The sequence below is a fragment of the Lagenorhynchus albirostris genome, chromosome 20 (assembly GCF_949774975.1).
Source record: "Lagenorhynchus albirostris chromosome 20, mLagAlb1.1, whole genome shotgun sequence".
In the NCBI taxonomy this organism is placed as follows: domain Eukaryota; kingdom Metazoa; phylum Chordata; class Mammalia; order Artiodactyla; family Delphinidae; genus Lagenorhynchus; species Lagenorhynchus albirostris.
Genome location: NC_083114.1, coordinates 2,604,039 through 2,628,707, shown reverse-complemented (window position 1 = coordinate 2,628,707; position 24,669 = coordinate 2,604,039). Strand labels below are relative to the sequence as shown.

At 40.5% G+C, this 24,669-nt stretch overlaps 1 protein-coding gene across 18 annotated transcripts in view; it reads left to right on the top strand.

Moving 5' to 3' along the window:
- NCOR1 (nuclear receptor corepressor 1) overlaps positions 1-24,669 on the top strand; it is a 145,924-nt gene that overhangs the window by 93,943 nt on the left and 27,312 nt on the right. For 10 of the 18 annotated variants that reach the window (XM_060135336.1, XM_060135346.1, XM_060135345.1 and 7 more), the window contains 11 exons: positions 1,700-2,219; positions 5,096-5,225; positions 7,796-7,991; positions 12,652-12,825; positions 13,549-13,709; positions 18,465-18,585; positions 18,678-18,779; positions 19,142-19,242; positions 21,754-21,922; positions 22,913-23,053; positions 24,337-24,420. In XM_060135336.1, coding sequence (XP_059991319.1) covers positions 1,700-2,219; positions 5,096-5,225; positions 7,796-7,991; positions 12,652-12,825; positions 13,549-13,709; positions 18,465-18,585; positions 18,678-18,779; positions 19,142-19,242; positions 21,754-21,922; positions 22,913-23,053; positions 24,337-24,420 — 1,899 coding nt within the window. The remainder of the gene's footprint in view (positions 1-1,699; positions 2,220-5,095; positions 5,226-7,795; positions 7,992-12,651; positions 12,826-13,548; positions 13,710-18,464; positions 18,586-18,677; positions 18,780-19,141; positions 19,243-21,753; positions 21,923-22,912; positions 23,054-24,336; positions 24,421-24,669) is intronic. The other 8 variants (XM_060135350.1, XM_060135354.1, XM_060135349.1 and 5 more) reach the window with 5 other exon arrangements.

Genomic DNA, 24,669 nt, shown 5'->3' with positions numbered 1-24,669 from the left:
TTTGATCTAATATCCAAAGGGGGAAAAGTAGGTGAAAGCCGTTCAGAATGTATGAAGTATGTGGTAGCGGACGCATGGGGCATTCACAGAACTGAAAGAAGGCCAGTGATATGGGACACAGAGAATGCAGGGCTCGAGATGAGGCTGGACGCTTGCAGCAAGGCCACGCTCAGGAGTTTGGAACTTTATCCTGGGAGCAGTGAGGGGGAGAGAGTGTGAGTGAGTTTTGGTAAAATTTGGCTTTTAAACTCACTCTGGCCTTGTCGTAGAGAATGGTCTGGGGTGGTGGTCAGAAGAGTCGGTTTTGGAGTCGAGTGGCAGTTGTGAAGTTGAACAGAAATGGCTGGATTTGAGGGATATTTTTAGAAGATCTGTGAGACTCATCGAGGCAGGATATGGGGACAAATGAGAGGAGTGTTTTAAAAGGTGACTCCTAGGTTCCTGGTTTGTTTGTTGGATACTAAACACTAAAAAAGAACTTGAGTTGGGACTTGGGAGAGTTGAATACCTGTCCAGAGTAGGATATAGTGAATTTGTGATTCCTTTGAGATAATCTGGGTAAAGATGTCAAAACGCATTAAAAGTATATTTATGAAATGGTACAAACGATGGGAAAGACCAGTGTTACAACGTTAAGTTAAAAAATCTATGTGATATTGTTCTAGAGCTTTGTTGTCTAATGTGGTAGCCACTAGACACACATGTGGCTATTGAGTTCTTGAAATGTGAGTACAGTCTTCCCTCTATCTGAGGGTCCTGCAGTTCAACCGTGGGTGGAAAATATTCAGAAAAAAATTCCGGAAAGTTCCCAAAAGCAAAATTCCACAGAGTGGCAACTATTTACATAGCATTTACATTGTATTTACAGCTATTTACACAGCATTTGTATTGTATTACGTATTACAAGTAATTGTAAGTAATCTATAGATGATTTAAAGGATACGGGAGGATTAGGTTATATATGCACATGCTGCCGTTTTACATCAGGTACCTGAGCATCCGTGGATTTTGGTGTCCGTGGTGGGGGCATGGGGGTTGGTCTGCAGACACCAGGGGACGACTGTAGTCCAAATTGAGATGTGCTGAAAATGTGAAATACAATCAGATTTTGAAGACTTAGTACCAAAAAAGGTAAAACATCTTATTACTAGGTTTCTATATTGGTTACATTTAAAATGATAATATTTTGCACATACTGGGTTAAATAAGGTATATTGTTGAAGTTAATTTTATCTGTCTCTCTTTTTACTTTTTTAACATGGCCACCAGAAAAATTAAAATTACAGATGTAATGTGCATTATGTTACTGTTGGATGGTGCTGTTCTAGTGTTAGCTCTCCTGGGTAAAAAGAAAAGCACAGAAACAGGCTGGTAGAAATAAACCAGAACGTTATCATTTATGGGAATGTTTTTTGTTTAGTTTTGTTTTTCTATCTTTCTTTGTTTTTCAAATTTCGTATGGATTATTTTTAGACATTAAAAGCTTTTATGCTTTCAGTTTCTGAAGGCCAAGACAGCTTGATGTTTCCCTTTCATACTCTACTTATGAAACAACTTTAGTTTTCCCAATGGCTGTAATACTTCAGTGAGGTCATCAGAGGAGGATAGTTCATCCTGAACGAGTACTTTCAGGCGTGGCTGCTGTCACTAGCGGATGCTGTTCACTATCAGATTTTTATGCTGTACCATTATCTTCAAGGTGCTGAAAATAGTTCTGGTACAGAAAGTGCTCCTTCTCCTTCACCAGTTGAAGCTGTCAAGCCCGGCGAAGACAGCACTGAAAACGTGCCTCCTCGGGGGACCACGCCCGACCCCGTGCCCAGGGCCTCTCCGTCGCCGGCAGTTCCGAGCACAGAAGCAGCCGAGGATGCCAGTGTGGAGACCCAGGCGAACGACAGCGTGGCAGTGGACACAGCAGAGCCGATGGACGTGGGGCACAGGGAGTGCGGGGCTGAAGGCACTTCTGCTCTGGACCTCCCCTTGGCCACCAAGGCTGACGCTGCGGACGTGGAAATGCCAGAAAGCAGTCCATCCAGAGTCGAAGGGGACCCCAAAGACAGAGATCTGGAGAGAGGCAGCGAGAAGCCGGAGCCTGGAGGCGACGACCTAGGGGTGGCCCAGCAGATGAGTGCCCCGAGGCCCGAGCTCCCCTCTGACCACGACTCCAGTGCCACGTGCAGTGCCGACGAGGATGTGGACGGGGAACCCGAGAGGCAGCGGTGAGGCTCCCGCCTTGACCTCCTCCTGCTCTTTACTCTCTTGGTTGCAGACTGAACCCTAGGGCGGTGCTGGCTGCTGAGGTTACTCCTGTAGAAATACTGGCAAGTGAGAGAGTCTGTCTGCTTTTATTTATTTTTTTTTAAATTATTTATTTATTTATTTATTTATGGCTGCATTGGGTCTTCGTTGCTGTGTGCGGGCTTTCTCTAGTTGTGGCGAGCGGGGGCTACTCTTGGTCGTGGTGCATGGGCTTCTCATTGCGGTGGCTTCTCTTGATGCGGAGCACGGGCTCTAGGCGTGTGGGCTTCAGTAGTCGTGGCTCGTGGGCTCTAGAGCACAGGCTCGGTAGTTGTGGCGCACGGGCTTAGTTGCTCCGCGGCATGTGGGATCCTCCTGGGCCAAGGCTCGAACTCATGTCCCCTGCATTGGCAGGCGGATTCTTAACCACTGCGCCACCAGGGAAGTCCCTCTGTCTGCTTTTAGTGTTGGGTTCTGATGCTGTTCCCCTGATTAAGTAACCAAAGAGAATTGTGTGATCATTATTCTTTAATAAGAAAGGTTTTAATTTCTTTCTACATCACTTGTTACGTGTGTGCCATATTATGATAGCAGAGAAGGGGCTGTCAGCTCACAGAGCTGTGGCCTGAGCCGCTCTGTGGCAGAGCCGTGTGACGTGGTGGTGAAAGTGGAGGTGTGGGGGGCGCTGGCTCCAGCTTTGCCCCCAGACCGAGCAGCCTCAAGCCAGGCCTGGGGGCCTGCACATGACATGTGAGAGATGCTGAGGGCGAAGATGGGAGCTGGAGTGAAAGTGTGTTAGAAAGCGTAATCAAGATTTAACTTAGTGATCATTATATAACGATCACTTTTTTGTATCAGTTAAAACTGTAGGTTATTCATATTTGTAATTCAAAATATCAGGTACGATACAAATTACCTTATAAGTACTTTTAGTCAAATCAATAATATGCAAATATAATCTTAATGGTTTTTATAAAAATTACTGTAAAAATACATATTTTGCAGGAGTAGATGCCAACTTCTTTAATATATTTAATTTCCTGGGTGTTTCCTTTTCCTTGAAAGCAATGGACTCACCTAGAATCACAGTAGAATGTTGGATTGGTGCAAATTCTAGAAATGAATTAGACTAAAACGTCATTTAACCAGAAACCCAATCCAGTTCTGGTTTTTGTTTTTGTTTTTTTCCCCTTTTTAATAAGAAAGAGGCTCTCAGGAGATAGCCAAGTTCTGCTCAGAGCTCAGTTTCCATAGTGTGTCCTGGTGTCACTGTGCTTTCAGTCCATATCCAGTATATTGTGCATCTTACATATTCTAGAATGAGACTTGGTACTAGAATAATATTGAACATAACACTAATGGTTTCTCCAAAGAGGTTTTTATATGGTAGATACTAGAATTTTAATCAGCAAGAATTGAAACAATATAGGGCTCCTACTTAACCGTTGGTTTTTCAGAAAATTGAAGATTCTAGCCCTCTTTTCTTCTCATGTCACAGTAATCTAGATTTTAATTGTCCCAGGCTTTAGAGTAAACATCAATGGATTCAAGCTGTGTGGTCCTTTTTAAGCATGCTTTATTGAAATATTTCAACTAAAATAAGAGTTACCTGTGTTTCACACTGCTGGTTTCAGTAACTTTTTTTTTTTTTTTTTTTTGCGCTACGCGGGCCTCTCACTGTTGTGGCCTCTCCCGTTGCGGAGCACAGGCTCCGGACGCTCAGGCTCAGCGGCCATGGCTCACGGGCCCAGCCGCTCCGTGGCATGTGGGATCTTCCCGGACCGGGGCACGAACCCGTGTCCCCTGCATCAGCAGGCGGACTCTCAACTACTGCGCCACCAGGGAAGCCCAGTAACTTTTTTTTTTATAATCAGTAACTATTTATAAATTTATAAATGAAGGAAAAATTAGGATGGCAGTAATCTAACAGGAGAGGAGCATCCTAAGAGATGACCATGACAATAGTCGTGAAATTCTGAAATTCCTTATAAATATATAGTGGTCTCTGGATGATACTCTAAAGTTTACTTCACTTCCAAACTATCAAAATAACACTTTCAGTTGTCTTCTATATCTTTAATATTATCTTTATTCTTTGTGTAATATGTAAATTGTTTTCTTTTACACATTCTAATTTTCTTACCAATTTATACCTTTGAAAATGTTCATCTTTCCCCAGTAACTGACAACACTGGGAAATATGATGGAACCTGTAAGGTATTGATATAATTTCCCCAGTTCATACGTTGGGTGTCCTAAACTCAAGTGTATGTCCTGAAAATGAGTGAAGCTGGTGGAGTGTGAGATGGCAGGGCTGTGACTGGGGAGCACGGGCTGGGTGGGGAGGGCAGCCCTGCGAGTTCAGCCCGCTGTTGCATGGGAGTGCTGCGTCTGCGGTGCCATTTCTTCCCATTTTTCATGAGAAACCAGAAGTCTGGGATTTTGGGTGAGATTCTTGGTTTTAAAATGATGGTGGTTTATTCAGATGTTTTAAAAAAAATACTCTGTGATCCTAGAGAAACATTCTGTTGCAGGTAACATAGTTTGTAACCTATGTTAATGATAAATTAGGACCTAACTTTTTATAATGGCCCTTGTTCAGACTGTTCCGTTGGTTAGATGCAGATGATTAAATTCAGATAAATTTCAACCTATAAAGCAACGTTAGGCTTCTTTACCTAGAAAATTAGCACTGTAGATTTTTTTCCTGACTGTTGAAATATGCAAAGTTAATGTGATGTGTGTATGTGCGAGTGTGTGTGTGTGTACATGTTAACTTAAAAGGAATTACGGTGATTGTATGTTTAAAGTTTTAAATAAGAATATATTAATTTATTTTTTTAAATTGCATTTGCAGAATGTTTCCTGTGGATTCAAAACCTTCATTGTTAAACCCCACTGGATCTATACTGGTCTCGTCCCCAATAAAACCAAATCCACTGGACCTGCCACAGCTTCAGCATCGAGCTGCTGTCATCCCGCCAATGGTAAGTTTTCAATGTGAGTAAGAGGTGTTGAAAACAAAGACATTTAGAGACATTTCTTCTCTTCTTTAATCAGTGCTTGTTTTTTTAAAAAAATTGTGGTAAAAAGTCACATAACATAAAATTTACCGTCTTAACTCTTTTTTAAGTGTTCAGTAGGGTTAAGTATATCCATTTAACCATCACTCTCCTTCCCCCACTTCCCCCAGCCCCTGGTAACCACCTTTCTACTTTCCGTTTTATGAATTTGGCTATTTACATAAGTGGACTCATACAGTAAATATTTGGTTTTTTGTGGCTGGTTTATTTCACTCAGCATAATGTCCTCCAGATTAATCCATGTTGTAACACATATCTGATTCTTCTTCCATTTTAAGACTGTTGTATAGACCACATTTTATTTATCCATTCATCTGTTGGATACATTGCTTTTTCAAATGGATTCATCGTGATAATTGATTGAAATGGTCATTTCCAATTAAGGAAAAAAGAGAAATATAGTGCTCTAGCCATAAATGTTAGTAAGTTCTGTGTTTGTTTTGTTTTGCTATAAGACAATAGTAGAATAAATATATAACTGGGTTTTGAATATTTAGAATAAATTATAGAGGTTATGGTTAACTTTAGTATACAGTTCCAAATCTAGTTTTATTTACATTTTACCTTATTAATCTCTATGAGTTTGACTACCTTTTGATCCTGAATTCCAGTCTTGGGTATTGATCTTTTACTTAGTTATGTTCTAGCTCTTGCTTTATTTCAGAGGATAAAAATTTATTTCGTCTCACATGACAATATGTAAAAGTTAAGTGTGTGCTTTTTTAAAAAAATAAGTTTATTTATTTATTCATTTATTTAATTTTTGTCTGCACTGGGTCTTCGCTGCTGCATGCGGGCTTTCTCTAGTTGCAGTGAGCGGGGGCTACTCTTTGTTGTGGGGCGCAGGCTTCTCATTGCGGTGGCTTCTCTTGTTGCAGAGCACAGGCTCTAGGTGCATGGGCTTCAGTAGTTGTGGCACACGGCCTTCAGTAGTTGTGGCTTGTGGGCTCTAGAGCGCAGGCTCAGTAGTTGTGGCGCACGGGCTTAGTTGCTCCGCGACATGTGGGATCCTCCCAGACCAGGGCTCGAACTCGTGTCCCCTGTATTGGCAGGCAGATTCTTAACCACTGCACCACCAGGGAAGCCCTAAGTGTGTGCTTATGATAAACAGGCTCACCAAAAAAATCATTAAGCATTTGCTCATTCATTGATTTACCCAAATGGACATTTATTGATTGTCTGCCTGGTTCAAGATAACATTTTTAATGCTGTGTGGAATATCATGATCTCTGACTTCAGAAAATTTAGAGATTGGTCTTGATAATAAGACATAGAAAAAAATCATAATAAAAATTTAAAAGAATTAAAATATGATGCTCTCTTAGTTTGAAAAATATACTATGGGTGATTCAAAGGAAGGAGAGCTTCCTTCTTAAAGAGACACTTAAAGAAGACTCCATGTAGGAAATAATGTTTTGGTTGGACCAAAACAGTTCATTTTGCTTTATAGCAAAAGGAGGAAAGCCATGTTTACATATAAGCCAAAGCACAAAGGCAAGAAAATTATGTGTGTGTCATGGGTGCAGTGAAAAATCCTACTTATGGCAGTGGAGAAAACTCTGGAAGTCTTTAGATAACAGGTTCTAAAAGAGTCAGATCTCTTCTATTCCCAGGACTCTTTTGTGTTCATCAAGTGATGGACTGAGTTAGGGGCTGTTTATTTAGTGTTGGACAAAGCAGCTTGGGTTCCTTCATGAAGTGGGAGAGACAGAAAAGAAGCAGAGAAAACAAGCATCTAATTGCAAATTGTGGCGAGTGCTGTGTGCTGTGAAAGAGAGGGAGGGGGTTTGCAGTATGTTTTGGATGGTTAGGGACGGCCTGTCTGAAGAGGTGACGTTTCATTTCCATCCTGAAGAGAACTGGTATGATAATGAATTGGTTATAGGAAGAGAGGAGATGGAGTCCAGTGTGGCTGCCAGGTTTCTGGCTTAAGCTGCTGTGGTTCTGTTTCGTATGATGGAGATTGCTGTAGGAGAAGCATTGAGTTTAGCAAATGAAAAGTTCCGTTTTGAATATAAGTTTTGAGGTGCTTTGAGATATCCAAGTGGAGTTGTTAGGTAGGCAGTCTGTGAGTATGGAACTTGCAGGAAAATGTATTAGAAATAGAAGTTTATGAGCCGTTAACATACAGATGACATTTAAATCCATAGAAGTGGGTGTGAGCACCTGTGAGAGGGCAGAGAGGAGGGTGGGACCCAAGCCTGAGCCACTAGGGACTCAACATCGTGAGTTAAAAGCAAATGGAAATATTGTGATTTCTGTTTTGATTTCTCTTACCACAACTTTGGGATTTATTTTGTGTTCAGATCTGAAAGTAATTGTTTAGCATTTTAAGCATTATGCTTGAAGATTTGATTAAAAAATGGTAAAATCACTTCAAGCAGTCATATTACAGAAAGAAGCATTACTTGCCACAGATGGTAATTACTATTTTGCTGGTCATTGGGCGTATTTAGATTTTCTTCTTCCTGTAGGTTTCCTGCACCCCATGTAACATACCGATTGGAACTCCAGTGAGCGGCTTCGCCCTCTACCAGCGACACATCAAAGCCATGCATGAGTCAGCGCTTCTGGAGGAGCAGCGGCAGAGGCAGGAGCAGATGGACCTGGAGCGCAGGGGTTCTGCGAGCCCGCGTGGCGCCCCCAAGAGCCCAAACAGAGAGTGGGAAGGTAGGTGGCACTCGCGCCACAGAGAACTTTTTTGGTGGGAAACAAAGCTATACTTGAAAGCAGTGTCCTTAGTGCTTAGGAACTTGATTTATGGCGCTTGTCCCTCACAGATAAAATTGACCTCAGTTAAACTAAAGAATGCCAGCATTACTGACCACAGAGGGATGGCAGTAACATTTTCAATAGTCATGTTGTTAATGTGAATTTTCTGATGTTCACCTTAATGCCAGATGACTGCATAAAAGCCATGCTTTACGCTGCATTCATCTGAGTTTTCAGAGTGAGAATTGTCCTGTCCTCCAAGCAAATCAGAGTAACATTCTAAATCTCTTGATATGACAGGGGACAGCTCTGTGTAGCATATAGCCGTCAGACCTTGACTTATCCCTCGCTCTGGCCATGGGCAAGCCACTTGACCTTCTCAGCTTTAGTTTTCTCATCTGTAAAGTGCAAATAATATATCTGTCTGTCTCTTTGTCTAATCTAGCTATATCTCTGCCTTGCCAGGATTACAACCTGTAAGAAAGAATGAGCATTCAGTATTGTTTTATAAGACATGGCTCAGCGTCATTTTATGTACAATATAATAAGTAATAGTAGTATATTCGTATATGCATAGTGTAACAGATACCACGAAGGTACTGTTATCGTTGTACGTCACTGTTATTTCAAGTGACAGATTTGAGTTGTGCATGCTCTTTTTAAGTTGGTGCATGATACACTTAGTTTCTTTTAAAAAAAGAAAAAGGAGCGATTTCTAAATTTTAATAACTTCTTATGCCATGGTAAGAAAATGGCACATGTATTCTGGTTGATAATGACTTATGGACTATCCAGTATGATGTGTGTAGCGTATAAGACTATTAAAGTCTTCTCTGATTATGGTTTCATTTTTTGTAATGATTCAGAAGACTGTAGTACCTGACATAGATAAGAGCTATTAGCTGTAGAACACCATGCATTTCAAGGGCTATTTAATGTAAAAGAGGAACTGTGCTGCTTAACTGATCCTGCTGACTCCCCGCGCCTGTCACACCAGTAATGACTTATTAGTTGCATGACACACTGAACCTCTTATGTTAGAGTTTTACATATCAGATTGTTAATGTTTTAAATATAAATCTTATGCTATTAAAAATGCGAACCAGAGTAATTAATACCCACCAGGGCTGTGTGTATGATAGGTGCTAAATGAATATTTCTTGAATGAAGGTAAAAAAAAACATTGTTAACCTTTGGGCTTTTAGTATATTGCCTCTAGGGAATCCTTAATTCCTAACTCAGTAATTGACATAATGTATACTCAGTAATTACATGTTAAAGGAATGATTAAATGAAGTAGGATAAAAATGGATTTAGCAGAAGTGCTTATCTTCAGTTATGAGAAAATCTGTCATTATGAGAATGATAAATTATAGAATAATTCAAAAGTCTTTTGATCTATTCCTTACATAAATGATTTAGAATAAATTTTTAAGGCAGAATTAAAATGTAGAAAAAATGACATTCAAAGGTATTTGCCGAACTCATGCTAAAGCTTAACATTATTCAGGTGACAATATCTGGGTCATTCTAATATGTCTATATTGCATAGTTATTTTAGGACCTCAGTTTCTTTTCTTGACCTCCTTTACGAGATGGGTTGTATTTGGTAGCTGGAGAGACTGAACTAGGCTAGAGCCCTAAATTCTGAGACTCCAAACTGTGACTTGCATTTCTCCGTGATCAGTCACATTAATTCATGTGGTTTAGATCTGAATGGTACCCTTACTTTTAATAGTGATGCAGTGGTCTTAAAACCAAACTGTCATTATATATTTGATCAATATGACACCAAGGTGTTTGTTAATAAGACACCAATTTGGTTCAGGGTGACTCTCTACAAACTGGGATGGTTGATTACATTTTATCCGAAGGTTTAACTTTTGTTTTAGCTAATCTAGCTAGTATGTTCATCCAGTAATTTATTTAACAAGTGCCTGAAGGCTCTCCTGAATTTATAGCTATCCTATATTTCGCTTAAAGGATAATCTCCCAAATAACATTTCTATATTTGCAGTTAACTTGCTTGTATGTAGACCGTTTGATAAAAATGTTTTCAGTGCGGCATCATAGAATAGTTTATAGGATGGTAAATATAGTGAGAAGAGGATTTATGTATAAACCATCACCAAACTCGTATTGTCCACATGAGGTAGGACCACAGTTTTGGCTTTTCCCTTCATGGGCTCATTTAGAAGGCAACAGGCAGCACCTGTTGTCCACCTGTTTGATTGTGTTCACCTTCTCTTAATATCAGTGAGACAGGTGGCTTAAGCCTTTCCACTTGTAGAAAAGCTTGAAAAAACCTCAGAGAAAGATTGTTTTCATTTTCCAGTGACGTTTACACAAGTTGACTCCTGCTTTAGTTGGAAACTTTTTTTCTACGGTGAAAGGACTCAGACTTTACACATGTAGAGAGAGAGAAGTGAAATTCTAATGCAGGTGTTAAAATCAATCCAATCAAAATAAGAGTTAATGCCTCTGTGCAACTGAATCTAGTTTATTTTGTTGTTGTTTCTTAATTTTTTCAGCTGAGTACATGATGATTTAAATAGCTATATTTAAAACCATCTAAATTTTCATCTTTTTCTTTAGCACTATTACGACAAAGTGTGTTTTCCCACCTGATTATAAAACAATCAGACACTGAATATATGTAATATATATTGCAATGCACTCTCATGTTAAATTCTCTAGAAAGGGAGAAGTGATATTCTTTTAAAGTTGGTTTATTTCATAAATCTGCACAGTATTAGGACACTTAATAATCTAATTCATTATATTAATCCTTCAGAGAAGGAACGGGTAACATCATCTTCATGGTTACCCCAGAGGCATCTGAAATTTCTGTACCCAAGTGCTCAGGGAGACACCATTGCACTCAGGATGGTTTAGAGCTCAGGGCCAGGAATTGCACTGCTTTCGAAAAATCTCCAGCCTTGGTTGGGCAGTTAGGTATGATTCTTCTGAGCCTCAGTTTCCTCCTCTGTCAAATGGTGTTAATGATCTCATTAGTCATGAGGGCTAAACGGGATACTCCTGTAATACACAGTGCTCTGCCCATAGTACAAGATTCCTATTAGCTGACATTACAGTTGTTGTTTCTGGTTTTAAAAAATATCTTAGTTAACTAAAGAGTGTTTTAATTGTGCTAATGAGTCTCTATCTGAAACCAGTCACAAACCATCCACTTAGAAGTGAAATGCTAGAGACCTTCTCTTTAGAAAAGGACCTGTGAGGATGCCCAGTGTTACTTTACTGCAGTGCAGGAAGAAAGAAAGGAACCAAACAAGAGGTTTAGCTGTTGAAGGGAGAAGACAAGTTATTATTCACAGGGTAAGATTATTCACCTAGGAAGCCTAAGAGAATTAACTGAGAAAGTTATTAGAGCTAAGAGGAAAGTTCATTACGTTTCTCAGAAAGAATTGATATACAGAAATCTACAACTTTCTTTCTTATATATCTGCAGTAATCAGTATATATAAATATATATATATTCCCATGTATGTTAAACAGATGGTTTTCCTCACAACAAAATATAAAATACCTATGAATACTTTTAATGAAATTATGAAAAATGACCTATATGAAAACATCTAGCTTCCTCAATTAGAAAGCTCATTATAAAATGTCAAGTCTCCTATAAATACAGGAGATAAATTTAATGCACGTCCACTGAAAATTCCAGTGATATTTTGTTTGGGGAGGAAGTATTCAAAATGATTTTAAATTTAGTTTTATCTGGAAGAATAAATGGGTAAGACTAGGTAAGCAAAAGAATAAAAAATGAATGGGAATTTGTTCCGGCAGACATTAAAATGCCACAATTTAAAATGGTTTGGATTACAGATGAGTTTTTACTTTCTTCTTTGTGCTTTCCTTATTTTCCAAAATTACAGTATGTCGATTCACTTTAAAAAAAGAAAACATTTATATTATATATATAATTACATATATGTGTGTTTTTAAGTCTTAATATGACTGCATATCTGATATGCCCTTTAAATGCTTCAAGTTTTTTTTAATACTTTATGTAGAGGTAAATTATGTGGAATAATTTTCATCAGCATTACTACAGTAAAATTCATAGTTTTATAAGCTTGTGTAGCCTTTAAAAATTATTTTGATCTGTATCTTTTGAAACCCTTCTTCCATTTCTTGATTGCATTTATTTCTCTGAATATTAAGCAGTGGGCTTCAACAGGCTAATTATAACAGCTGAAATCCTCAGAGTTATGGCCTCTAATTCAGGCCATACTTGAATTCACAGAATGGCTGGATAATCTGATGTTTGCCTGCTGTGGTCTTTATTGCATGTGGAAATACTTGATTCTCCTAATGAGAGGAAAGAGAAATTCTTTGTGATTTGAAAGAAAAAGTTGTAATTGGATTTTTGAGGATTTTATTAGGTCACAGTAATGACGCTTGCACAGAAGATTTAGATTTATAGGGTTTTTTTAAACCTCTCTGTGGGTGGATTCCCCCCCCCCCGGGAATTTTAGATGTTGATAGTAGTGTATAGTTGGATCTGCCCCTGGATGGTGTGGGCTTGGTCCTTTCACACTTACTATTTTAATATGGGGTTCTTCCCTTATTTTGATAACTTTAACTTTCATAGGAAAATCAGTCGCCTATATGCCTTATGCTGAGGTCACACGTGCTCTAGCACAGGAAGCACAGATGCGCAGTACCGCAGCAAGGTCAGCATCACCGTGTAGGCTCTCTCCGAGAGAAGTCAGTAAAGCTGCGCCACAGCCCGATGTGAGTGCAGCCCGCTGTAGTGTCCCGCCAGGTAAATACCGCTCCTCTGTGCCGTGGCTGCTGGCCATCAACCTACACGTGATGACCTGGGTGGTTTACTCCCAGGATGCGTCCTTGCTGTTTCAGAATTTCTCTGCATTCCATCTTCAGTTGTATTCAGTTGAGATGCACTGGGCCACTGGGAGGTTTGTGTTCATACATGTGTACTGTGACGTTGACTGCCTTCTTTTAAGAGTACATGTACTTTGTAAAAATCTTGAGATCCACCCCCCTAAAAAAAATTCAAGTGTCTGTGAGAGTCAGAATCAGCAAATGTTTCCAAATTATGCAGGATGCAAAGAGGACGTATAACTGGTTGTCAGTCAATCTGTATATTCTCCAGAGTTGTAATATCAGCTGTTCCTAAGAAACACCCTTTTTCTCACCTCCATCGTGAGGTCCAAAGAGTGATGGAGAGAGAGAAAAAAATTGTTTGCCATTTGCATATGCTGAGCAGAAATAGTTTGAAATGGACGTCAGCCTGAAAGCTCTGGTTTGCCAGGGAGTTGAGTATTTCAACCTCACAAATACCATTCGTGACCTGAGTATGGATACAGGTTTAATTTAAGTGAAAGAAATTTAAAATAGAAATGTTCATCCTCAACTTCATCTTGCACTCACAGTTTAAACATGATTGAAGAAACAATTGAGATAGGTGGAATGTCGCAAACTAGGAAGTTGACTATTTTAAATTATGTTTTCTCCCTTTTGAAAGTCCTCCAGCCTGCTCCGCATCAAGTGATAACTAACCTCCCTGAAGGGGTTCGGCTTCCAACAACTCGACCCACTAGGCCACCTCCTCCTCTCATCCCATCATCCAAAACCACAGTGGCTTCAGAAAAACCATCTTTTATACTGGGAGGCTCCATCTCACAGGTAAAAGGGCTTCTCTTCCCAGTAGATGGCCTGTTGTTTTTTTGCTTTGGTAAAAATTGTCCCTCCTTCCCATATTAATTTGTCAGAGTCCTAATAAATAAAAATGTGTCTGTTTATGAAGAGACAGTGACCTGAAAATGCAGCAGTCATTTTCTATTCCATACCACACACAGGAAGTTTATTCGAGTCATGTGCCCAGGTTGAGTGACAGTGGCACCCCTCTGGTTTAGCTCGGGAAAGGTGCGCGTGCCCTGAAGTGTAGTGTAGCATGAATGGAGATGGAATAGTTTCAAGTACTAGAGGATAACTATTTTAAAGGTTCTAATATTAAATTGTAGATGATTGGTAAGCCCTAGTTTATTCTGACCTTGGCCTTTCTCTCTGGACGTGGTCTGACTGTAAAGCCTCAGTCAGGTTGACTGACGTTCACCACCAGTGACTGCGCCCCCATTGGGCTGGGGGCCTTTTCCGCCCCTCCTAGGCTCTCTTCCTCCACTGCCTCAAGCGCTCTCTGTTGTCGTAGGTTAGTTCTGCCTTTTCCAGAACTCGATATAAATGGAGTCTTACACTTTGGCTCTTCTTTGTCTGTCTTCTTTAACTTAGCATTAATGATTTCAGGGATTCGTCCAGATTTTTTTTTTTTTTTTTTTTTGGCTGCATTGGGTCTTTGTTGCAGCACGCAGGCTTTCTCTAGTTGCGGTGAGCAGGGGCTACTCTTCGTCGTGGTGCACAGGCTTCCCATTGCGGTGGCTTCTCTTGTGGAGCACGGGCTCTAGGTGCGCGGCTTCAGTTGTTGTGGCACGTGGGCTCAGTAGTTGTGGCTTGCGGGCTCTAGAGTGCAGGCTCAGTAGTTGTGGCGCACGGGCTTCGTTGCTCCACTGCGTGTGGGATCTTCCCAGACCAGGGCTGCAACCCGTGTCCCCTGCATTGGCAGGCGGATTCTTAACCACTGCACCACCAGGGAAGTCCCCGTCCAGGTTTTTGTGTAATCAGTAGTTTCTTCCTTTTTATTGCTGAATAATACTCCATTGGGTGAACATACCAATTTGTTTATCCATTTTCTTGTTGATGGAAACCTGAGCTGTTTCTGCTTTTTGGCTGCTGTAAATAAAGCTGATACGAACATTCTTATACTGGGCTCTTTGTAGACATGTGGTTTCATTTCTCTCGTATAGGCCCTGAGAGCAGAATGTCTGGGTAGATGTATGTTTTACTTCATAGTTTTCCGGAGTGGCTCTACAGTGCCACTGCCACCAGCACAGTCTGAGTTCCACTCGCTGTTGTCATTCTTTTTTATATTAGTCATACTAGTAGGTATGTAGTATTCCACTGTGGTTTTATTCTGCATTTCCCTGATAACAAATGATGTTGAGCACTTTTCATACACTTATTGGCCATTTGTACATCTGATTGTGACGTGACTGTCTTATTATCTGTTTTTATTGGACCTTTTAGTTATTAGGTTGCAGAAGTTCTTTATACATCACAGATGAAAATTCTGTTTTTTATATATATATATATTTTTTCTCTCTTGTGTGTTTTGATGCATAGAAGTTTTAAATTTTGATGGAAGTCCATATATATATTTTTCTCTCTTACGACTAGTTCTTTTTCTCTAAAAAATCATTGCCCGTTTCAAGCTTGTGGAGATTTTCTCCCAGGTTTTCTTCTGAAAGCTTTATAGTTTTGGCTTTTATATTTAGGTCCATGTGAAACTGATTTCTGTGCACAGTGAGGCGAGGATGGGCCTCATCCATCCATGTGGATCTGCATTCCTATCACATTAGTTGAAGTCTTTTCTCTCTCCCATTTGCATGTTTGGGTCTGTTTCTGGACTCTGTTCTGTCCCATTGACCTACTTGCCCATCCTTTCATCAGCACCAGTCTTGGTTATTGTGCTTTCTATAGTAAGTCTTAAGATCATGTCGTATAAGTCCTGCAGTCGTATAAATAAGATTGTTTTAGCTCTTCTGTGTCTCTTGTATTTCCATATAAGTTACATAATCAGTTTGTCAGTTCCTACAAAAAATTCTGCTGGGATTTTGGTTCGTATTGCATTAAATCTGTAGATTAATTCTTAAGAAAATTGAGTCTTCTAATCCATGCACATGTTCGTCTTTCCATTTATTTAGGTCTTTGATTTCTCTCAGCAGTATTTTGTAATTTTCACTGTAGAGATTTTATACATGTTTTGTTAATTTTGTTAATCGGTTAATTTGATTATTTATAATGTATTTTATGTTTTTATAAGTGATATTTAAAAAATTTTCCTTTTCTGGTTCTTTCTGGTGTATGAAAAAAGTTGATTTTTATATCTTGACCTTATCTCCTGTTACATTTACTTACTGTTTGTGACAGGGTTTTTTGGTTTTATTTTTGGTTTTTTTTGGAAGGGGTAGATTTCTTAGGACTTTCTCTGTATGCGTGTCGTCTACAAATAAAGACAGTTTTACTTCTTCCTTTCCAATCTTTATGCCTTTCCTTTTCCTTGTTTTATTAAACTGGTTAGGGTAGAACTTTTAGAACAATGTTGAATAGAAGTGGTGAAGAGATTATACTTTGCTTGTTGCCCAACTTAGGAGGGAGGCATTCAATATTTCGCTAGTAGGTATGTTAACTACAGACTTTGCATAGGTGCCCTTCATCAGATTGATGATGTTTCTGTATATTCTTAGTTTGCTGAGAGGTTTTCTTTTTCTCCAATTCTTATACTTTTCAACTTCAGAATTTCTATGTGATTCTGTTTTATGATTTCTTTCTCTTTGTTGATATTCTCTATGTGATGAGACATCATTTTCATACTTCCCTATAATTCTTTTTTTTTTTTTTTTTTTGCGGTACGCGGGCGTCTCACTGTTGTGGCCTCTCCCATTGCGGAGCACAGGCCCCGGACGCGCAGGCTCAGCGGCCATGGCTCACGGGCCCAGCCACTCCGCGGCATGTGGGATCCTCCCGGACCAGGGCACGAACCCGTGTCCTCTGCATCGGCAGGCGGACTCTCAACCACTGTGCCACCAGGGAAGCCCTCCTTTAATTCTTTATACATGGTTCCCTATAGTTCATTGAACTTATTTATAATAGCTGACTTAAAGTCTTTTCCTAACAAATCTAAAGCCCAGGGACAGTTTTTATTCACTGCTTTTTTTTTTTTTTTTTTTTTTACCCTCCTGTGTATGGATCATATGTTCCTGTTTCTTTGCATGTCTTGTAATTTTTGGTTGAAACACATAACATAATGTGGAACTCTGGAAATCAGATTCTCCTTTCTCCCTAGGATTTGTTGTCGTTTATTTGAACTAATTCAGTAAAGTCTGTATTCTTGTGTCATGTGTGGCCACTGAAGTCTCTATTTGCTTAGTGAGTGGTCAGCTAGTTATTAGACAGAGAGTTCAGTGCCCAGAAAGACTAAGTTCCCACGTCTGTACTGAGGGCTCTGTGTGTATGTTGGGATGTGCTGCAGCGTTCAGCCAGGCAGCTGGCACTTCGGCCTTGGCCTTCACTTCCTGCTTTCTCAGCGCCTTGAGGTCAGCCAGCGGTGAGAACTCATGGCCGCCTTATGTCTTCCCTGGCAGGTACATAGCCTTGCACGTGCACTTGGCCTTCTAGGTTCCTAGGAAGATGTTGGAGCTTTTCAAATCCCTTGTGAATATCTCTTTCCTTAGCTTTTCCTCTTAAGGTTTCTGTTCAGCCTGTTTTTTCACCCTAGCTGTTCTCTCCTGCCTCAGCCAGTGGAGAGGTTAATCCATTGACTCTGATAGTTTTTGACAAGCCTGAACTTTCTTCCCCACCACAGTCAGGCCAGAAAAGACAGCTTTGCAAGTGGGTCTGTCAGAGAACCGTCAGACCAGTCTGATCATGACAGTTACCTGGGAATGATAACCCCATTCTTTCCCTTGTGCTGTCTGCTGGACTGCTGGTTTTCACCGTGGTCGAGGGCTGTGGGTTCTCAAGGCTGAGACAGAGCTGGCGGGGGTTGGGGGGTGAGGGGCGTGGGAGGGGCAGCAGAGCCAAGTCCAGGTGTCACACAGCTCATGGTTCTTACCTGGGTTCTGCCATTTTTCTTGAATAAATGCTCCCAGATTTCTACAAGCCTTTGGTTAAAGCGTTGGAAAAGAGTTCTTAAAAGGCTGATTCTGGGCTTCCCTGGTGGCGCAGTGGTTGGGAGTCTGCCTGCCGGTGCGGGGGGTGCGGGTTTGTGCCCCGGTTCGGGAGGATCCTGCATGCCGCGGAACGGCTGGGCCCGTGAGACGTGGCCGCTGGGCCTGCGTGTCCAGAGCCTGTGCTCCACGGCGGGAGAGGCCACAGCTGTGAGGGGCCCGCGTACCGCAAAAAAAGGCTGATTCTTAAAATTTTTGCTAGTTTTCTGGTTGCCTTTATGGAGGAGGGTTTTTGGAAGTCCTTACTCCACCATTTTCATTGGTGCTTCTATCCCATAGCATTTTTACGAGGGATAATGTTAACAATAGTAGCTTACATTTTGTGTGTATGGTTAAGTGCTTTTATTTATGTAATTTGTAAGTAATGCGTATTATCTTCATAAAATTTATGGTAATTTTGGAAGACATATCTTGCTCCCTTTAAAAACTTTTAAAATTTAACCAGTCTGTGTCAGGGATTTTCTTGCTTTACAAATACCTGTTCTTAATTTTGGTGGGGGGTGAGTGGTAAGTTTTATAAACAGAAACGTGTACCTTAAATATATAGTTGACCTTGTGAAAAGACAGTGTTATTCTAGTCCTTTAACATTATTTTTAGGGAACACCCGGCACTTACTTGCCTTCTCCTAATCAGGCCTCCTATGCTCCCGAGGCAGCGAAGCCCTCGGCGGGCTCCATCTCTCTGGGACTGCCGCGGCAGCAGGAGGCCGCCAAGCCAGGTCAGTGAGGAGGACGTGGCCGTCTCTGCCTTTGTAGCGTCACAGTCAGGGATTCAGCACTTGAGCTCACTTTCTCTTGCTTTGGTCCGTAGCTACTGTGCCCTACATCAAGCAAGAAGAGTTTTCTCCCCGAAGCCAAAACTCACAACCTGAGGGTTTATTGGTCAGAGCCCAACATGAAGGAGTGGTCAGAGGTAAAATATGCTATTTGGCAGAAATACTAAACTCTGGTCCCCAATAAATATATTAAAGGAAGTCGTTAATGTGTTTTAATGATGATGGGCTCTTAAACTAGAGCCTTTAAATTCTAAATGTAAGTTTTCTTTCTGTATAAAAATGACTTTAAAACTTTGAAATTTCATATTTCTACAGTCTTTTTTAATAATTGCAAAATTATTTTAAAAGTACATTTCAGTAAAACAAAAACTGTTCTTTTTGTGCTGCTGTTCCCTCTCTTCGAAGTAGGGGCTGATTTTGTTTGCTTGGTTTTTTGTTTTTTTGTGTTTTTTTTGCAGGTGCAGAGGTGTGATTCGCTAATGATTTTGTTTTTATTCAGGTACCACAGGAGCCATTCAAGAAGGAAGTATAACTCGGGGAACTCCCTCCAGCAAACTTTCTGTGGAGAGCATCCCATCCCTCCGGGGCTCTATCACCCAGGTTAGTTGCGCTCATTCATGAGAAAACCAGAAGTGATGTCTCAAGCGTGTTGGCTGTTCCAGCAGTAGTTTTGTGACGGTGTTGTTCGTAGTTCTGGGTTATGGAACGGGGTCTCAGTGATGATAAACCTCAGATCTATAAACTGCCTGCAGAGAGACAGTAATGTGATCATTTCGACCACAAGCCGTATCATCTGTACTGTGGTTCATTTGAAAAGGTCGATTATTTGCAACTTGGCAGAAGAAGCAAGTTCTAATTGATGTAACTCTCACTGCCTTCCTGGCAAAGCTTTTACCGTGTGTTCAGCTTAAATAGGAATTGAGAGGAAAATCATTATAAATTGTTTGCTTGCTTTGCCCCTTCTGAGAACGAAGGTCTGTAGTCTCAGGAAATACGGATGGTGTTGACAAAAACACCAGAAGTCAAGTATCTTCTTCTAATTTTAGGCTAAGGTGCCAATTTTGATTAATAAAAGGTCTTTCTTTTCCTCAGTTAGATGTAAATTTTAGTTTGAAATGTAAAACAGTCCTTAGCCTCTTTATTAATGTAGATCTGGAAAAGGAAAATTCTATTTTGGGAATTCATTGTAAACAGAATCCTGTGCTTTCGTGCACGTGCCTGTCACGAGCTTTCTGTTCCTCTTCCTTGACTTTTGTTTCTGTTCCCTAGGACAGTGGTGGTTAAAGTTTGTTCCGCAGAGCAGCAGCAGCAGTATCACCTGGGAAGTTGTTAGACATATAAATGTTGAATTCCTGCCCTAGATTTCCTGAAGTCTCACCCATGGGGGCCGGGTCCCAGCAGTCTGTGTTCTCCAGCTCTCCAGGGATTCTGCCCAGCACCCATTCAAGAGCAAGCCCTAGGACCCTGCTGACCGAGTGTAGTGTACCCCAGAGGAGCAGCATCTCCCGGGAACTTGTTAGAATAACGCAGACATTTCAGTCCCTGCTCCAGACCTATGGAATCAGAATCTCCTTTTTTTTTAAAAAAAAATTTATTTATTTATTTATTTATTTTTGGCTGCGTTGGGTCTTCGTTGCTGCGCATGGGCTTTCTCTGGTTGCGGTGCGCGGGCTGCTCTTCGTTGTGGTGTGTGGGCTTCTCACTGCGGTGGCTTCTCTTGTTGCGGAGCGTGGGTTCTAGGTGTGCAGGCTTCAGTCGTTGTGGCACGCGGGCTTCAGTAGTTGTGCCTTGCAGGCTCAGTAGTTGTGGCGCACGGGCTTAGTTGCTCTGCGGCATGTGGGATCTTCCTGGACCAGGGCTCAAACCCGTGTCCCCTGCCTTGGCTGTTGGATTCTTAACCACTGCGCCACCAGGGAAGTCCCAGAATTTCCATTTTAACAAGAGTCCAGTGATTTCTTTCTGAGACATGGTTATAGAGCATGTGGTGTGTAGTGATCTGGAAAGTTACACACTAACTTCTCAGATCTCTCCTTTCACATTTGACCAAAGTTATCCAGTCCCTTGATGTTAGTTTTCAGAATAAGCAAACACTTTAATATAAATAAAAGAAAAATAAATGGCCTATGCATCTTATTTTTCCTTCTTCATTTTCGCTCCAGTATCCAAACTGGATGCGGAATGAACTGGATCAAGTGAGGCTGGGCTTTGCCTGTCGATTTTCAAATCTGTCTGTCCGTGTGACATGAGCACTTCCAAAGAGGGTGCGAGGGTTTCTGGGTGTTCACCACGGAGCTCACCTCTCGGCTGCACGAGCGGACACGTGGTCCCCATCACTGTCCTGCAGGGACACATGGGTTCAGAGTGGCCTCAGTGGAGTTTTGGGGACACTGAGTTTTGGAGTGTGTGTGGGCTGGGGCTGGGCCCCCGACTCTCCCATGCAACCTAGGCAGCTCACTTTGCAAAGTGTTCTACACTTTAGGTTCCATGAGTGCTTCCCTTGAAGGAAGGGTAACAAGAACCGTGGCCATAGGTGGCCCAGAAGAGGACTAGTGATGGTGAAAACGCGGGTGACGTAACCTAAGCTGAGTCACATCACAGCACGGGGGCATCTGAGTTTTCTGTCCCCTCTTATTGATGACCAGAGGTCTAACCCAGCAGACAGTTTAGTAACTGAAAACTCTTTTTCCCTCTTATCACAATATGAGAGAAGGTTGTGGTACTTTAATTTAAAATTTAATTTGTTGACTTATTTTTCTTAGAAATTTTGAAAAAGCTTTATTACATTTGCGTGATTTTAGGCCTTCAGACACATTTTGTTGCTGAGAGTTAAGTACCTTCGTAGAGGTTTGACTTTGAGGCGGGGAAGAAAGCTCATCAGCTCAGATACCTGTTAGCGTTTTAAGAAGTTTTGTACGGCAGGGTTCAGGGACCAAGGTACAGTGTTTCTTTACGTTTATAAAACGTGTCTGATTTCCCGTCATGTGCTGGCCTGTCTCATTTGAGGACATGGCTTGCTCTGACTCTCGGTGTGGCAGGTTACATTTTCTGAGCGTCTTTGTGTCCTGTAAAGTCAAGTGATGTTTGTGGTGCCTGTGTTTGAATTGATGACAGGGGACCCCGGCTCTGTCCCAGGCTGGCATACCAACTGAGGCTTTGGTGAAGGGACCCATTTCTAGACTGTCCATTGAAGAGAGCAGTCCTGAGAAAGGCCGAGAGGAAGCTGCATCCAAAGGCCATGTTATTTATGAAGGCAAAAGTGGACACATCTTATCTTACGATAGTAAGTATTGCATCTCCACACTGAAGCCAGTGTTGTAATGTGTGACTAAGGATATGGTTCTGGTTCCCTACATGCTTGCTTTGGAAAAGTTAGTTTTCCTTCCCTGAGCCCAAGTTTCCTCTCTGTAATGTAAAAAAAGGTTAATACTTGTACTTCTCGTGAAACTTTTGTGAAAAATTAACTGAAACAGTCAATGAAAAGTGATTAACAGTGCAGAGCCCATACTACGTGTCCCCTGAGTGGTAGCTAACATTGCCAGCTGTGGTCATTTGATTTAGCCTAGGAAAAGAATCTTTGTTTAACTTTAATAGAATGACTTTTATTTTAAAGGGGTACCTATTTTATGTGTTAAGAATTAAGGAGTAGATAATAGTCTGATAATCCTAGAAAGAGTATTGAATTTAAATGCTGCTTAAATATAACTATTTTAATGTCTGTATGTATGTAAGCATTTATCTTTAGGTGTATCCTTAAGTTTCAGTTTTAAATTGCATGCTGTTCTGAGTAGTGAGATGAAATCTCACGCTATCCCACCCAGGGTGTGAATCTCCCCTTTGCCCACTGTGTCCACACTGCCTCAGTCAACAGTGACTTTCGTGAACCGCAGTGCTGTGTTCAGTGACCCTTATCTGAGCTTTCAGATGTCAGGATCCCCTTCCAGCATTCTCATAGCCCACTGTCCATAGTACCGGTTACTGTGTGTAACCACCTAGTAATTTATCTGTATCTGCCACTACTGCTGAGTTTCATGAGGGAAGGGACTTAATTTGTTAACCTAATCTGCAAGCCTGGTTTATGCCTGACACTCAATAAATATATTTGAGTGAATGAAAACATTTTTATAAATGGCATCTGCACAGATGTATATAGTAGATTAAGACCAGTTTTTATATATATATTTTTTGTGAGATTATGAAATTAAGATAACTTATTTACCATACAATAGGCCTTGGGCTCTGTCTGAGTAATACTTGTGTCTGTGTCCTGCAGATATTAAGAATGCCCGAGAAGGGACGAGGAGTCCGAGAACAGCTCATGAAATCAGTCTCAAAAGAAGCTATGAATCAGTGGAAGGAGCTCTAAAGCAAGGGTTGTCCATGAGGGAGTCTCCTGTGTCAGCACCGCTGGAGGGTGAGGTGTTGTTTCCAGAACGCTGTTTAGATACATTGAATTTCGTATAGTAAATTTCCATTGTTGAGTTAGGTTGTATTCAGTCTCTGTCATTTCAACCTGAAATTTATATCAATATATAAATGAAACTCATATAAATATATTAATATATTACTAATGCATGTAATATGAAATATACAGGTAATACTAACATGAAATTTATATTAATAAATGTTTAAACTTATGTTCATATCTACATATAAATCAAGTGGTACGTGGCAGTGGAGGGAAGTAAAAATTAAACATAATTGGTCATACCGTAGGTAACTGTTAGAATGCTCATATAATTTGTAGATTATTTCTTTTTGAGTTAAGTGAGTTTAAAAATGTGAAATTCATCATGAGAACTTTGTTTTTATTGTGAGGCAGATAGAGTGGTATAATGGACAGAGCAAAGACATGTATTTGAATCCTAACTTCACCCTTTCCTGGTGAATTTCTCTGTGTCCATTTCTTGCTCTGTAAATTAAGGGATTGTACCTACCATTGTGTGAGGATTAGAGACAGGTGTGCAGTCTTGTGCTGAGCATGTGACGTGCATTCATCAAATGATAGCTATGGTTTTGTTTTGTTAATGGCTCACTTTCCTTAAATCTTAACCTACCTCAATTATTTTATTTTAATCTAGATAAAATACTAAAAACAGTGTAAGGACTCCTCAATCTTGAAGGCCTGTGAAATTTTCTAAGAGCTGGATTTTCTCTGTAGTTAAAAAAAAAAAAAATCTCACTTTTCTTTCCTTGGTTCAGATTTGTTGGCAGTATAACATGAAACTTCTTAGGAGGTTATTTACATCTCTTTCATTTTGATTTGCATGTTTCATTTAATATATTTTACCTTTTTTTGAGGTATCCATCTTTCATGTTTTCCCCTTCTCACAGGTATATTTCAGAACTAAACAATGATTTCCAATCCCCCTATATTTTCTCTCACCTCTGTCAGAAAGCACTGGGTGTTTAGATTTAGCTTTGAAAATGTTGTTCTTTACTTTTTGACTTATAATAGATGTCTTCTTTGGCCATTTTCTATTTAGGAAAATGTTTAAAAAGAAACGGGTGATGTCATGTTGGGTACTTCCAACTTTTCTTATTTTTTCCATGATATTCTTCTGAATAGTTTGCAAATCTAAAATGGTACCCCTTTCTCCATGGAGCTTTTATCAACAGTACACCCTCTAAGAACAGTGTGCGTGAACTGACACCCGTGTTGTGTCTAACTCCGGAATTGCCTCCTTGTTTTGAAAGGGCTGATCTGCCGAGCATTACCCAGGGGGAGCCCTCACTCTGACCTCAAAGAAAGGACTGTGCTGTCTGGTTCCATAATGCAGGGTAAACATTTTGCTCATTTGCTTTTATTCATTACTGCCTCACTGGCAAAGTAGTTTGAAATTAATGTGCAGTGTGTGATATCTGAAAAAGATACCTGTTTTTCAAGATATCTTCCCTTTTGAAATATTAGGTATTTAAATCCTGATTATAACTCTTCTTCTCTGAGTTACATAGTGTATTGGAAGATGATAGTTGCCTAATCTTTGAATATAGAGACACCTTCATTATGTAAGAACAATTCTGTGATTG